General features: G+C 44.5%; 1 protein-coding gene across 1 annotated transcript in view; it reads left to right on the top strand.

Annotated features, from left to right (window-relative positions):
- The window catches only part of LOC311195486 (ankyrin repeat and KH domain-containing protein 1-like), a gene marked incomplete at its 5' end in the record, with an annotated part of 107659 nt that overhangs the window by 31505 nt on the left and 61860 nt on the right, over positions 1 to 14294 (top strand). Inside the window, 5 exons of the mRNA XM_084268890.1 lie at positions 7158 to 7314; positions 10161 to 10308; positions 11167 to 11314; positions 12307 to 12540; positions 14053 to 14147. Of these exons, the coding sequence (XP_084125016.1) occupies positions 7158 to 7314; positions 10161 to 10308; positions 11167 to 11314; positions 12307 to 12540; positions 14053 to 14147 (782 nt within the window). The remainder of the gene's footprint in view (positions 1 to 7157; positions 7315 to 10160; positions 10309 to 11166; positions 11315 to 12306; positions 12541 to 14052; positions 14148 to 14294) is intronic.

The following is a 14294-nucleotide window of genomic DNA, read 5'->3' as shown; positions in this document are numbered from 1 at the left end:
GCTCACCCACCATGCCATGTCAGGTGCTTTAGTTACCTTATTGTGGGACCTGCTTCCAGCAGAAGCACTGAACTTTGTTGTATTTCAGGAAGGTGTTGGGAGAACTTAAAACTTTATTCTGCATGAAAGAATCCCTTCTAGGCAGTATGTTCTGTGGTGAGAAAGTGAATGGTACTTCTTGCTCAAGTCTCACTTCTAATTTGAGTTCTATTCCCCCTCAAAAAACCTGGCCTTTGCAAGTAGGGAGGCCATAGCCAACAGAAGACTTGGCCCTTGTCCAAAGTTGGGGTGTTTTGTGTTTTGTGTATCTTCTTTCACCCTATGGGTGCATGATTTTGAGTTGTTACTACTTGGAGAGCTTAAATACTTATTCTTTGGATTTGATCTTAGAGATCTGGTTTGAATACATCACATGGGCTTTGTAGTGCCCAAACTGGTAGCTTTACCACTAAACCCAACTGAAAACAGCCAAGGAATCAAACCTCTCTGGCAACAAGGAAACTCCAGGGTTAGTTACCATTTCGATCTGGGAATGTCACTTAGTTGAAATCTGCTGGATATGGCAGAACACAACTAGAGGAGACATTCTGCTACCTCAGGTTTCCTATTTGATTTTATGAAGTGGTAAGTCATCTGCTGAGGGAGCTCCCAAGCTGCAGCCTGCTCAGGCAAGCTCCTCATGCTGCGTGAGCAGTGCTGGTGTGTGAAATCCTGGCAAGCCGAGGGCGGTAGGTGCCCTCTGAAGCACTGTGGTGGCTGCACAGATGTCGACCCTCCTTCCCAGGGAATGGCACTACCTTTAGACAGGTGGGTTTATCCTTTGTGTGTTAGGGCTGTGACAAATTCCATAAATGCTACTAGGTGGCACTAGGTAAGGTTCAAAAGCTCTGGAAAGTGCTGTTCTAAAACATTTTTGGGTCTCCATTTCTTGGAGTCTTTCAGATAGGATATGGACAGCAGTAAGACAAATCACACCTTATTTTGTCCTAGTAAAAAACTGTCAGGAGCATGAGAACTGCCAGTCACGTACAGTCCTGGGTACTGCCTTAGGTGTGATTGGGGCCTGTAAATACTGTGTGAGCTCTTCAGAGGCTCACCAGCGTTGTGGAGACATTTAAGAACTGTATGCTTAACTTCAGAGAGTTGGAAAATTTAATTGCTTTAATGAAGAGATTTGTTTTAAAAGCCAAACACCTTTACTCAAAAATCCCAGTGGTGTAGCTTAATCTGTGCTCTGATTTAAAACAGTTCTTTCCTTTGCCCAGCAAGTAAACCTTCCATTGTAACTAATGTTCTTCATCTTAATGTGAATTATAGTTTTAACAACACTTTATCTTGAAGTTATAAAAGGCATATGAGTTGTAGAAAGATGACTATGCTAGTATGAATTATTAGTACTTTTCTAATTCTTCTATACAAAGAGTGCTGTTCAACTTGTGGCTTCGTCCTTGAGGACTTTATTCTGAGCCATCAGCATGCAAGGAAACATTGTTAAAGTATTAGAATTATGTTAACAAATGTAAACATTCTGTGTCCCTCCTTCTGGTGTTCTAAATTAGCTATCTCCATACAGAAGCGGTGAAGCCTGAGAGCAGCTGTTTGTTTTGGTTTGCTTGGCTTTGGACTGGTTTTTCCAAGAACACACAGAGCCAGCACAATCCTCTCTTGCTTCAGATGGGCTGGAATAATCTGGGCCTTGTATTTGCTGAAATCCTGTTTGCAGGACTAAGTCTGTCTGTCTGTCCATTGCTGTCAGTGAGACACAGAGCTCTTGTGTGTGTGGGTCTGTCAGAAAACTGGTGATACAAAACTATACTTGGTGCTTCTGTGCCACGTCTTCCCAAGCAGAGGTGACATCCTGGGAGCGTTGGGCAGTTGTTGAAGCCTGACCTGGGGCAGGGCACAGGCCTGGCAGTGCAGGTGCTCCTCGTGCTTATTCCCTCCCTGCTGGCTTTGGTTACTTCTCCAAGGCAGTTTGGAAGCCTTGCTTAGGTGTTAACTGTGGGCTGCAGGTTAGAGCTGATGGATCAGAGAGGAGCAAAGTCAGATACCCACACTCTTTTCTTAGTTATATGACTTAGTTATGACTTTGGGCATTTGGCCTCCAGCCAGGGTCAAACCACCATGTGTTGACGTACCCAGGGCAGGAAGCTGCCTCCACACAGCAGCAGCAGCATGCTGTTTGATAGGTGACTGACACCATCTCTGCTTACTTTCACTGCTGATAGAATCTACAGAAAGTAGTAGGTGGTAACTCTCTGTGGATGCCACGCTGCTGCTCAGTATTACCAGAAATAAATTCATAAAATGTGGATAAAATAGTCCTGAGGAATCTTCTTTTCTTTAAGAAGCCTTTCCCTAGGCTCTGTACTCTCAACGTGCCTGAGCTGAGCTCTGATGGGCTGTTAGGGTAGCTGTACCTGTGTTGAGAAGTCGAGGTAAGCCACCTGAGACCATACAGACTAGGGTATTCTCAGTGTGGCTTGTTGCTGGCTTGGCTGGTGGTGGTACCTGTGTGATGTGCTGGCGGTGATGCTTTGCTGGAGGAGCTGGCACAAGGCTGTAGCGGTTCCTTTGAATGGGGATTCTAATGGAGAAGCTAAAACAGTCACATCTTTCCTTCTCTGAACCCTCTTCACCTTGTTTGAGGTGCTACTTGTACACCATGCTCATTAAAGTGGGTTCTTGACATGTCATTCAGAGGAGGACTTAGTTCTGGGCTACAGTCCTCACTTTGTTCTTCATTTGGGCTTTTTAAACTGTTGATATTTGCATCAGAACCTGCCTTTGGGGGACAGGTGATGTAAGATCTTAAGGAAACAGAGAATTCTTTTAAGCTTCTGGTATGAGCAGATGAATCCACATGAGCCGATGGTGAGTTAAACTTTGTGGTGAAGGTGAGATCAGAAATTGGAGGTGTTAACCAGTGAATAGCCTCTGGTGTGCTGGCACTGCCTGGGAAGGGATGCAGTCACCACTGCATCAGCTGGCTTCTGAGGGGTGTGGGACACTACCAGTTATGCTAGGATGTGTTGATCTCTTTTGAACAGTCTCCTTTAGTGCTCAAAGCATCTGTTAGCACTAGCATATGAGGGGACCATCCTGGTTTAGCTCCAGCAGTTGCTTTTTAAAGTATTTTGAACAATCGTAATTGGTCTACTAGTTAGAAATTGCACTTAAGTATTGTCTCTAATATTGATCCAACTTCTTTTCAGTGGTCTGTGGGGAGAGGACAAAGGGTGATGGCCTCAAGTTGGAGCACAGGGAGTTCCACCCCAATCTGTGGAAGAACTTCTTCCCAGTGAGGGTGAAGGAGCCCTGGGACAGGCTGCCCAGGGGGTGTGGAGTCTCCTTCTCTGGAGATATTCCAGACCTGTCTGGACTGCGACCTGTACAACCTGTCCTAGGGACCCTGCTTTGGCAGAGGTTGGACTCAGTGGGCTCTGGAGGCCCCTTCCAACCCCTACAATTCTGAGAATATTCACTTTATCCATTTAGGGGTGGTAGAACAGCTGATGCTCCTGTGAGGATGTTCTTTTCCTTGAAATAAAAGGGAAGAGAATAGTGTGAGTGTGGGTATGTGACTTTACTGTGGTGAACTTGAAACAGCTCTGGCTTAGGTTATTCCTGTTGGTTTGTTGGTTCTTTAAGACTTATTCACCACTTTCAACTTCTGTGTTCACATTGTGAAAATACACAGCATGGTGTTTAGAGAATGAATATAATTCCTCAGGACAAAATTGCACCAGTGGTAGAAGGTATTGCTCTTTTTGGCAGTTTTAGTGGGGAGCTGTACCTTTGCCCTGTGAATGTTGCCATCTCCCCAGGGCCAATGTCTGTAGACTCTTCTCAGTGGAAAAGCCCCCAAACCAGCCCACAGTCCGTGTTGTCTCTTCAGATGTTTTCTGGTAGTGGTCAGCGCATGGAAAGCAGAGCTACACAGCCACTGTGGTGGTTTGTATTCCTGAAAACTGGAGTGGATGAGGACCATGGTCTTGAGGGTGCTTTTGGTGTTTGTTGGATGGGAGGGGATGAGAAGAGTGCATGTGGATCGGTGGTGCTGTCTCTGTGGGTGAGGTGGTGTTAATGCCTGGGAGGGAGTGTGACGTGAGCAGATGTTTGTGATGTGGACACAGAATTAAATTAGAGATGGCAAGAGGATGAAGTGTTGCAGCAGAAAGATTCTGGTGTAGCCATCTGGAACCATACAGGTAATTATTGAGGTTGTACAAACCAACCCACAAAAAGGGGGAAAGAAAAGGCTGTTTGCAGTGGTGATTCCTGTACTCTGTCTCCCTTTTGCCCCATGTCTGGTCTCACATCTGCTGGGGCTGTTGATCAGTTGTGATATATACGATACACACAAACTGTGTGGAATGACCAGCTTGGGGTGGCACCTGGGATGAGCTCTTACTGGTGAGGTAAATCAAATGACACCTTCAGCTTAACCACACCAAGGACTTTTTGGAGGGTACAGCACCACAGAGTAGTGATGCTAGAACAAAGTAGGAAACTGTAGTGATCTCTAAGTGTGTTTTTACTGGCTGGAAGGAAGAACCCGTGACCTGTGGTTGCCAAGTCCTCCAGGAAACCACCAACAATAATCCCTGAAGAGGGCTGCTTTGGAGCAAGAGCTCTGCAGTGGTTGGAGCTGGTTTGACTTCAAAGGAGACAAGACCCAGATCTGTGGTGTGACTTCTTGCCTTCACAAATCCTGTGTGTGAATGCTTCAATACGTAGACTTCAGAGAGAAGGGTCAAGGGCAGGTTCTGCCTGTGTGGGTGACCTGTCTGATCTAGTAACTGAGTGATTGGAGGTGGCTGAGACACACAGTTTCGTTTCAGATGGACAGGTCTCCATTTTTATTGGGAGGGGGGAAGTGGCTGTTTGTTTGTTGGTGTTTGTTTGGTTTTTGGTTGACTGGACCAATTATTTCCCCTGTCTCTTGCCAGCAGTAGAGTTGTTTACCAGCTCCTTCATGGGACCCTTCCAGGAGCAGGGATACTGCTGTTGTGTTGCTCCTTGGAAACTTAAATCTGTGCTTTTAGAACCTCAGCTCTGGTCATTTTTCTAAAGCCTGGGGATTTCTCTTGAGTACTCTTGTGCTTTGCTTATTGTGGTGTTCAGCTTTGGTTGCAGCGCTCCTGGATGAGGCCTCAGTGCTCAGCTGTGAAGACTTAATTCCCTTTCTTTCCTAAGGCAGTACTTTTATGTACACAGCAAGCGAGCATAAGCCAGCGCTGCCACCAGAAATAGCTAGTGTAAACATCTGTGTAGATACTCTGTGAGCTGTCCTGTGTGAGCAGATCTGTGTCAGAAGTCTCACTTTTGCTGTGTGCTCTGATGAACTCGATGCCCTGGTGTGGTTTTGCAGCAACTGTCCTCTGTTGTCCCACCTGCTGCAGCTGCAGAGCCAGCAGGACTGATGTCTGCTTCTAAACCTAGAGAGTCAGGTTTACATTAACAGCTTGTTGCTTATAGGCTCTATGTTTAACACAGAAGGGTTATTACTTCAAGTCTGTGGCTGGGAGAGGGGGCATGGACATGGAGCTGGGAGTCTGTGGCCCTGTGGTCTGATGGCTCTGTAGTGCATGGGATGGGTGTGCCATGGACAGGTCTTACTGCACTCTGGCATTTTACTGCAGAGTGGAACACTTTCTCTAAGTTGTTTTTCATAACCTCTTGACAGTGCTGAAGTGATCCAGAAGGTAGGATGTTGGAGCCAGGGCACTAAGTGCTCTTGGACCTATCCCAGTGTCTGAAGCAGCTCATCTCAACTGGTGTAACTCGTGGCCATTTTGTCAGACCAGTAACCTCTGGCACCCTGCTGTGGGTGTTTGCTCTGGTGGCTGTGGGTCCCTGCCTGCAGCACTGCCAGCATCCTCCACCAGCCCTTGGCAGTGCCGCAGTGTGCCCAGCCTGCGCTGCCCTGGGCTGTCTGCGATAGGTGCTGATTCTTCCATCAGTGAGAAACAAACGGGGTGTTCTCCACTTGGGGAAACAGGTTATCTGAAGATGATGTTCAAAGCTTTCAAAGTCTGATTTGAGTGCTTACTCTTAATAATGATAAGCTGGGTTGGGAGAGCCATGGCGCATCAGTCTCATGGAGGGTTGTGCACGTAGCAAATGGCAAATCTTCTGAGGCACAAGATGGGTTATTTTCAGAGGTTTCTATGCAGTTTGAGCCTATTTAACAGCTAAGGGAATGAAAAATTACTGATTCATCACTGGTGAAGGTGGCCAGTCTATAAGCCAGTAAATATTTGCTTTTTTGTGGCATGTGAGATTGTTTGTGTGTGTGTTTGGGAAGTGGCACAGTAGTGTCCAGCAGTGCATTTCTTTTTTACAGTGATGTTTGCACATGTAAAATAGCTTGTACCTAACTGTGTAAAACCCATGTGGAGTGTAACTCCACAGCTATACCATAAGTTTCTCAGCCATGTGAATGAGTGGGACTGTACTGACCATCAGCTTTGGTCTGGTAGCAAAGAAACTGTTTAAAAAGAAACTGTTATGGAAGTTCCTTGAGTCTGAGCATTTCTGGTGTGGAGGGGGGCATTGATTTTATGTATTCTGAAAATGTTTGAAGTTTTGTTTCATAATTTTTGTGCCAGTTTGGAACATTTAAGTGTTGGGAGTTGAAGCTAGTAACTTCTTAAGGGTTTTTATTTCCCTGCTGTTAAAGAAAAGGTATGTCAGAGCTAAGACTGCTTCATTTTGGCTGGATATGGGTGGGAAAGGGGTAATAACTTTACATTTTAAATTGTAAAGTTCTTCACAGTCAGAAAATATGAAACTCTGGAGTAATACCTGCTTCAGAACTACTGGCTTTGGACTTCACCCTTCTTCCTCTGAGATTTCATTCTTAAAAACACAGACTTTTTTTAATGTTTGGGGTTTTTTTTAATTCTTCAAATGTGTGAGTTTGGGGATTTGAGTCAGGTAGTGAAGCTGCCAGTTGAACAATGGCTTTGTTATTGTGGTGTTACAGTTAATGAAATGTTCGGGTCTTAGACAAGTGTTAACAGTTAATTCGAAGTAGCTGAGTTTCTGGCATGTGTGTAAATGATTTTGAACTAATAGTGCATGTGGCTGGAATCTAAACTCGTGTCTCTGCATTTCTTTTGTGTGCTTTGGTACTAACCTGCCTGATGAAGGGATTGGTAAATTGTCCACTGCCGATGGCAAAGCCTTCGCAGATCCCGAGGTGCTCCGGAGACTGACCTCCTCTGTCAGCTGCGCGCTGGATGAAGCTGCCGCTGCCTTGACACGGATGAGAGCAGAGAACAATCACAATGCAGGACAAGTGGACAAGTAGGTATTCCCTGCTCCTCACCCCCCTTTCCCAACCACAGGGTGGAAATTCATAGTTTTAATTTCAAATTAAGCTAAGTTTATAGTGAGCACTTGGTAATGTGTCTGCTCTGCTGGTAGCAGAAGCAGAGTTAGTGAACCTGAAGGTGTCGTTCCAATCCCATCAGGATACCAGCTTCAAAATGGAAGAAAAAAGTATAAAAAATGTTACTTTCTAACCTGCTGCTATTCCTGTGTAGCAGACATTTGATCTCTTTTTGATAAGGGGTTAAATCCTTAGATGTAGAAGGGTTGGTGGTAGTTCTCTACTGCCTCAGTATACTTTTTTGAGAATAATGGATTTAGTTCATTGTATTAAAAGTTAGAAGGTAATAAGAATACTCACAGGACAGTGATTTGTCCCAGGATCTTGCTCAGGAGCTTAGGGGAAAATGAAACTGAGGTGGTTTTTATATCTGATAATTACTGAGGGTGGCATTTAACTCACAGTATGACAGAACTGAGGATTTATCCTATGTCATCAAAAGAGTTCTTTTACACTGATAAAGCTTGTTTTTTGGGGCCCTTTAGGGTTTTCTAATCTCACAAGCGATGTCAATAGTTCTAAGCTGTAGGGATGGTGAGACTGCATATATTGTTGAACTTCAGATCTGCAATCAAAATCTTAAGCAGACTTCAGCAACTCCCAAGTGCTTCCAACAAGGGCAGTAGTCCTGAGTTGTTGCTGAAAATGTAAATTCAAATATAGAACAAAACAGTTATATTTCCTAAATGAAGATAGGAAAATTACTTGTGGATCCAAACATGGGGAGATGAAACTGTTCTGGGGAAGCATGCTTGAACACAGAGAGGAGGCATACAAGAGGTGGATGCAGGCCAGGTGGCCCATGGGGAACTTTGTCTCTATGTCCAAGCATGCAGGGTCATGATTAGGAAAGCCTCAGTCTCCCTAGAGATGAATTGGGCAAAGGGCATGAAAGGCAGTAAGATGCAGTAGTGTGAGCAGGTGACCTGCAGAGAGGAAGCTCGGAAAGGATGTGGGCCTGTCTCAGAGGATGGCAGGCACCAGGAGATGGGGACACAGGAGGGAAAGAGGCAGTGAATGCTGCCTCTGCCTCGGGTTCTGCTGGTGAGATTTGTGTTCAGGACTCCGAAGGCCCTCAGAGGAGGAGGAAGAAGGAGGGCTTGTCCTCGCTTGCTATTAAATCAGGGAGCATTTAAGCAGGTTGGGTGTAATCCAGGAAACAAGTCCATGGGACCTGATAGGATGCACCCACAAGGACTGGAGCTGGCTGATGTCACTGTGAAGCCAGTCACAAGTTATTTGAAAGGCCATGGGGAATGAGGGAGATTCCTGAGGACTGGAAGAAAGCAAATGTCACCCCTGTCTTCAAAAAGGGCAGGAACCTGGTGTGAGCGAAGAGCCTCCTGTTATCAGCTGTGTTTTGGTTCCTGATGGCTGAAGGACCATGGTTCCTTGCAGATATTTGATAAAAGTTGTGTCATCAGCTGGGCTAGTACAATTTGGTACTGAGCATGACTTGCTCTTTTTGGCAGTGCTTTAACAGTTTCTTTGCTCTTCAGGATCTTTTTTCTTTTGTACAGCAAAATATGTAAAGGACAGGTGATTTGATTTGAAATAAATCAGAGGTCAGCTCACCTTTTCCAAGATGTGTTCAGTGTCATTCCCTAGGTCTCAAGGGCAATAGCTGTTCTCCTCGCTTCAGAGGTTAACCATGGGAGTGATTACAGGCTCCTGATCTTTTAGATGCTGAGAGCTTAGGATTTGTCTTGCCTTTTCCTGCTAACTTGCAACTTGTAATTACCTCTCATGGCTTTTTTAAAGGATGAGTTAGTGGTGTTCCATGTACAGTTAGTGGTGTTATTGCTGTTTAAAATAGGTGCAGTTCAGTTGGCTTATTTCATCCATCTGAAAACTACTGCAAGATGCTTTTAACAGTGCATAAAAGAAAACAGCAAACCTCTGCAAGGCTCCTCCAGTCTTCTTCCTTTAACATGTCATTTTTGTCTTTGAAATAGCTGCTTATATTGAGAAACTGGTGTCTTCAATTGGAAAAAAACCCAAACTCTTATGCTGGTGCTGAGAAGGAAATAGTCTCACTCCAGGAGAGACAATGGTCAGCAATTTGTCTTGTTGCAGTGTCAGTAGCACCAGTCTCTGTGATGCTGGGCTGTTGGGTGTTTAGCTTTATCTCTGCTAGAGATGTGCCTTGGTACCAGTCATCAGCACTTTGTCTTGACCTTCTCCCCACCTCCCCTGCCCTGCCAGGAGGGTGCAGAGAGGTGGGCGATGGCCTCTTCAGCCAGGGGACAGGAGATGGGACAAGGGGCAATGGGCTCAAGCTGCCCCAGGGCAGGGTCAGAGCAGATGGGAGGGAAAAGTTCTTCCCTGGCAGAGTTGTGGGGCTGTGGCACAGGCTGCCCAGGGAGGTGGTTGAACCACCTTCCCTGGGTGTGTTTAACGGGGGAGATGAGGTGCTCAGGGATCTGGTTTAGCACAGGACAGGAACAGTTGGACTTGATGATCTTAAAGGTCTTTTCCAACCTGGTGCTTCTGTGGTTCTGTGCAGCTGGCGTTCCACTGAAGTGTGAACAGCATCCATGAGGTTCACTTCTGTATCTTGAGAACAAAATGACCTAGTTTTGAGCCTTTTTGTCTGCACCGAGTCTATATGAGAGCTTATGTGAGTTAGCAGCTGATGAGGACAAGAGCTAATTTAGACTAAGCAATGTCTTGATCTCCATTTGACCCACTGCCTCCTTGCCTAGGAAAGGTACCTCTTGCAGATTTCCCTTGAGCTTATTCTGTGTAACTGATCTTGCAGTCGCAGCTTGGCAGAAGCGTGCTCCGATGGCGACGTGAACGCTGTCCGGAAGCTGCTGGATGAGGGAAGAAGTGTCAATGAACATACTGAAGAAGGGGAAAGTCTCCTCTGCTTGGCTTGTTCAGCAGGATATTATGAGTTGGCACAAGTGAGTAACAAATACAACTGAACCTTTGTGAAGTGATGTATTTGAGTTTAAGCAAATATTTGAGCTGTTCTGATTGTATTTTTTTAAAATAATCTAAACAGAGCATCAGTTAAATACCAGCTTATTGTGGGCTCCCAGTTATCATTTGTCTCTTTAATAGAAAATTCTGTTGTTTCTGACTTGTCAGAGGAATGTGTGTTGTGTTTTATGATATATTTACTCTTCTGGCATTGTTCTAGATGCAGTCAAGCTGTTCTGGCAAGTAGACATTACAGGAGAGTCTAAAATAGCAGCAAAATCAAACCATAAAGTGGTTACCTTCTAAAAACCCCATGTCTGTCCTTTAAGAACGTCTGTATCAACAGTACATTAATTGGTGTGAATTTTTGGCTGTTATACCAGTGAATAAAGGGGCAGAAGTTGTGCTGCCTCAAGATGTGTAAGTGACACTTCTCAGGAAGTGGCTGGTTTCATGTGCTGGTGCCAGGCAAGAGCACAGGGAGAAAACTTGACCCGGAAGCTTGACCCAAATGTGCTGCTGTCCTTAGTGCCAGTTGAATTGCTCTGCTCTGGTTCTGGTTGGTGCTTTGCCTCTGACTTTGGACAAGGCCAGAATTGCACTGCAACTTAGTGTTGGTTTTAGCAGATATGAGCAAATGTGGCAAACCAGCATTTCCTGAAGCAGAGCACAGCTCAGGCAGTCATTCCAAATGTCCTGGGGGGTGCCACTCTACTTCAGGTGGGGGTATTACTGCAAGGGAGTGTCATAGCTGGGGAATCATTCCCACAGTCCCCACTGAACTGAAAGCAGAGTACTGGTGTTAAAATCCATTCATTCCAGTGACCTTTCTTCTCTAGGTGCTGCTGGCGATGCACGCGAATGTTGAAGACCGAGGGAATAAAGGAGACATAACCCCCCTGATGGCAGCTGCCAGCGGGGGCTATGTAGATATTGTTAAACTCCTCCTTGTTCACTGTGCAGATGTCAACGCACAGTCTTCAACAGGTAACTGGGAATTAATAAAACTGAACATCTCTGGTTTTGTCTGATAGCTCCTGTCATGTGTTCTTGTGAATGAAACTGAGGAACAGGCCAGATAGGTGGTGGATGTGTTTGGAGCCTTACCTGGCCACTAACAACAATTGCTTTTAGCATAAACTCTAATGGATGGCACTATTCCTGTAAGAACTACTGTGGTGTACTAGATGACCACAAAAATAGATGAAGCTTAGTTTTCTTATCTGTATAATACAAAAATACTCAGTGAGAAGACCATGAGACACACCTGGTCAAGACCAGTTTTTTGGTCTGTTGCCATTTACTACAGAGGAGGAACAGTTCTTTGAGCATTGAATGTTACCTACATTGCTGATGCTTGACCACAGCTGAACTAACCATGCTGAGAGTATCAGCCTGCAGTGGGATTCTGGTAATACTGAGGTAGAACTTAAATTTTGTTCCATCTTTTAAAAGTCAGTTGTGTGAATTATGAAATGCCCTTGCTGTGTAGCTGTATCAAGCAGAGCTTACATTAAAAGTGCCTGTAGCGTTTCAAACATGAGCCATATGTGATTGATTTGTCATTTACAGAACCAGTTTAAGTTACAAGTTTGTTTCATTCAACCAGTGAAAGTTGTTTTTTCCTAGGCATTACAGGATACTGTCTTAGGCAAAAAAACCCAAAACCAGACTCTACAGCGAGTGTGAAGAACACTCACTGATGTCTTTGTGTGTGTTTGATCCTCTTTGTGTGCTGATGTAGGAGAGAGAAGAACCAAAGAAAAGCCTGTATGACAAACAGGGCTTTTTACCAGTAAAACTTTCATGTTCTAGTTGCATTGAGATTTTATGCCCAGCCTAAAATTATTCACTGCAGTAACATTGCTGCGAGGTAACAGGCTGCTGCTAGTGATGTTTGGAGCTGATAACACTAATTTCTTCTCCTGTACTAGGGATGGGTGTTGGAAAGGGCTCTCATGTGAACTTCTTCTCTGCAGGGAACACGGCTCTCACTTACGCTTGTGCTGGGGGCTTTGTTGACATAGTGAAGGTGCTATTGAAAGCCGGTGCTAATATAGAAGACCACAATGAGAACGGGCATACCCCCTTGATGGAAGCAGCCAGTGCAGGGCATGTTGAGGTTGCAAGAGTATTGCTGGAATATGGTGCAGGAATCAACACTCACTCCAACGAGTTCAAAGAAAGTGCACTTACACTCGCATGCTATAAAGGTATTGTCTCTTGCCTTGGTTTGTGCTCTTGTTTACATTTCTGTTGTAGGATTTGTCTAACTAAAGCTTCCAGCCACACTTTCAGTATTTTCCCAAGTGTTTTGGTATAGTGGATTTTGGTTTTAAACTCAACATTAGGAAATGCTCATCCACGGTGTAGAGGTATTAAGCCCATCTCCTTGTGTCCATGTGTGGTGTTTGCAGATGAAAACTTGTAACTGGCTGCATCCAAACTTGTGCTTTGATACACCACCACTCTACTTCTCCCTCCCACTACTGCATTTTCCATTTCAGTCAGATTCCCTTCACCAACTCTCTGCAAGTTCTGAAAACATCTCTGTTAGTCGTTAGGAAAACGTGAAGTCAGAACAAGTGGTTCTGAAGTCCCTGATGGGGTGAAGATGCTGGTGTTATTACTAGGTGCTCTTATTTATGTACATGCCTATGGATTGTTCTGTAGTACAAACTGTTATGGACTTACTTTCTATAGAAACTTTAGATAGCAAAAGAAATTAACTGAGTGCAATGGGAACCCAAGATGCTTCCAAGCTTGTGTGGCATTTCTCTTAGTTTGTTTTTCCTAAATCTCCATAAAATGTTTAACAATTGTTCTTTCTCTTAATAGCAGCTTTAAGGATGCGTATTACTGTCATAACAACTTCAGGTTTTGTACCTGTGGTTAGGATTGGAGCATACCTACTATTTATAATCCACCTGAAAACCTGCAGCTGGATTTGTCATGAATTTTCTGCAGTTCCTTACAGAAGCCTTTAGTAATAGTACCCCTGGATAAGTTGGAGGGGCCTTCTTGTTTCTTGTGACCTAAAACTTAATAGTGATGCAATCTAAGGTCTTCACTGACTAGAGATTGCCTGTATTATCTTTTGACAAAATGGTTGATCTACCTTGTTTCCATGTCACTTTATGCAAGCCTTGTCTTGGAGGAGGATGGAATGTGTAACTTGTAAGAGGCAAATTCTAAACCGACAGAAGCTGCAGTGGAGTTGGAAACAAGTATTGGTAAAGCTCAGGAGAAGTTCTTAAAAACAGTCAGATAACATAATATGACATAATGCCTGTATCTTAGTTCTTAGAGTATGTCTGTGAGTGCTCTGGTTAAAAAGCTGAAAGTGAAGTTCAGACCTATGTGGACCCATATCTCAGATAATCCTTGGCTGTGTGCTGCCTTGGGACACTGCAATGGTATGTCACTCTCCAGCTACATAAGGAGTAAGCACAGGCTTGTATAGCTCGAAGTCCCAAGGAAGGGTTCCTGTTGTGTAAGCTTGAGTTAGAGAGGTCTGTCTTCATCTCGTGCTTGGGTAGTGTCCTTGGGGAAGACTCTAAAGTCTGGCTGTCTGCTTTGTGTTGGTGTTTTTTAGATTACTTTAAAAAGACCAGGTTTGTGAATTACTGTAACAATTGAATAGTTATCTCATGAAGTGTATTGTCTGTGCTACTGGAAGTTGATGACATTAAATGCTTATTTATTTTGATCTGTTTCATTTGAAGGCCATTTAGATATGGTTCGTTTTCTGCTTGAAGCTGGAGCTGATCAAGAGCATAAGACAGACGAGATGCACACAGCGCTGATGGAAGCCTGCATGGTAAATAGCCTTAACTGTACTGTTCCTTCTCAGTGAGAGAGGAATGAAGGATAGTAGCAGGACTTTGTTAACAGGCTGGTTTGGCTCTTCAAGGGAGTGTGTGTTAGTGTTTCTCATAAGAGAGCCTTTGCTGTAGTTACAACAGGG

The sequence above is a fragment of the Gallinula chloropus genome, assembly GCF_964237585.1.
Source record: "Gallinula chloropus genome assembly, chromosome: 10".
NCBI classification, from domain to species: domain Eukaryota; kingdom Metazoa; phylum Chordata; class Aves; order Gruiformes; family Rallidae; genus Gallinula; species Gallinula chloropus.
The sequence above is the reverse complement of the archived record's forward strand: the minus strand, read 5'-3'. Positions and strand labels throughout refer to the sequence as shown.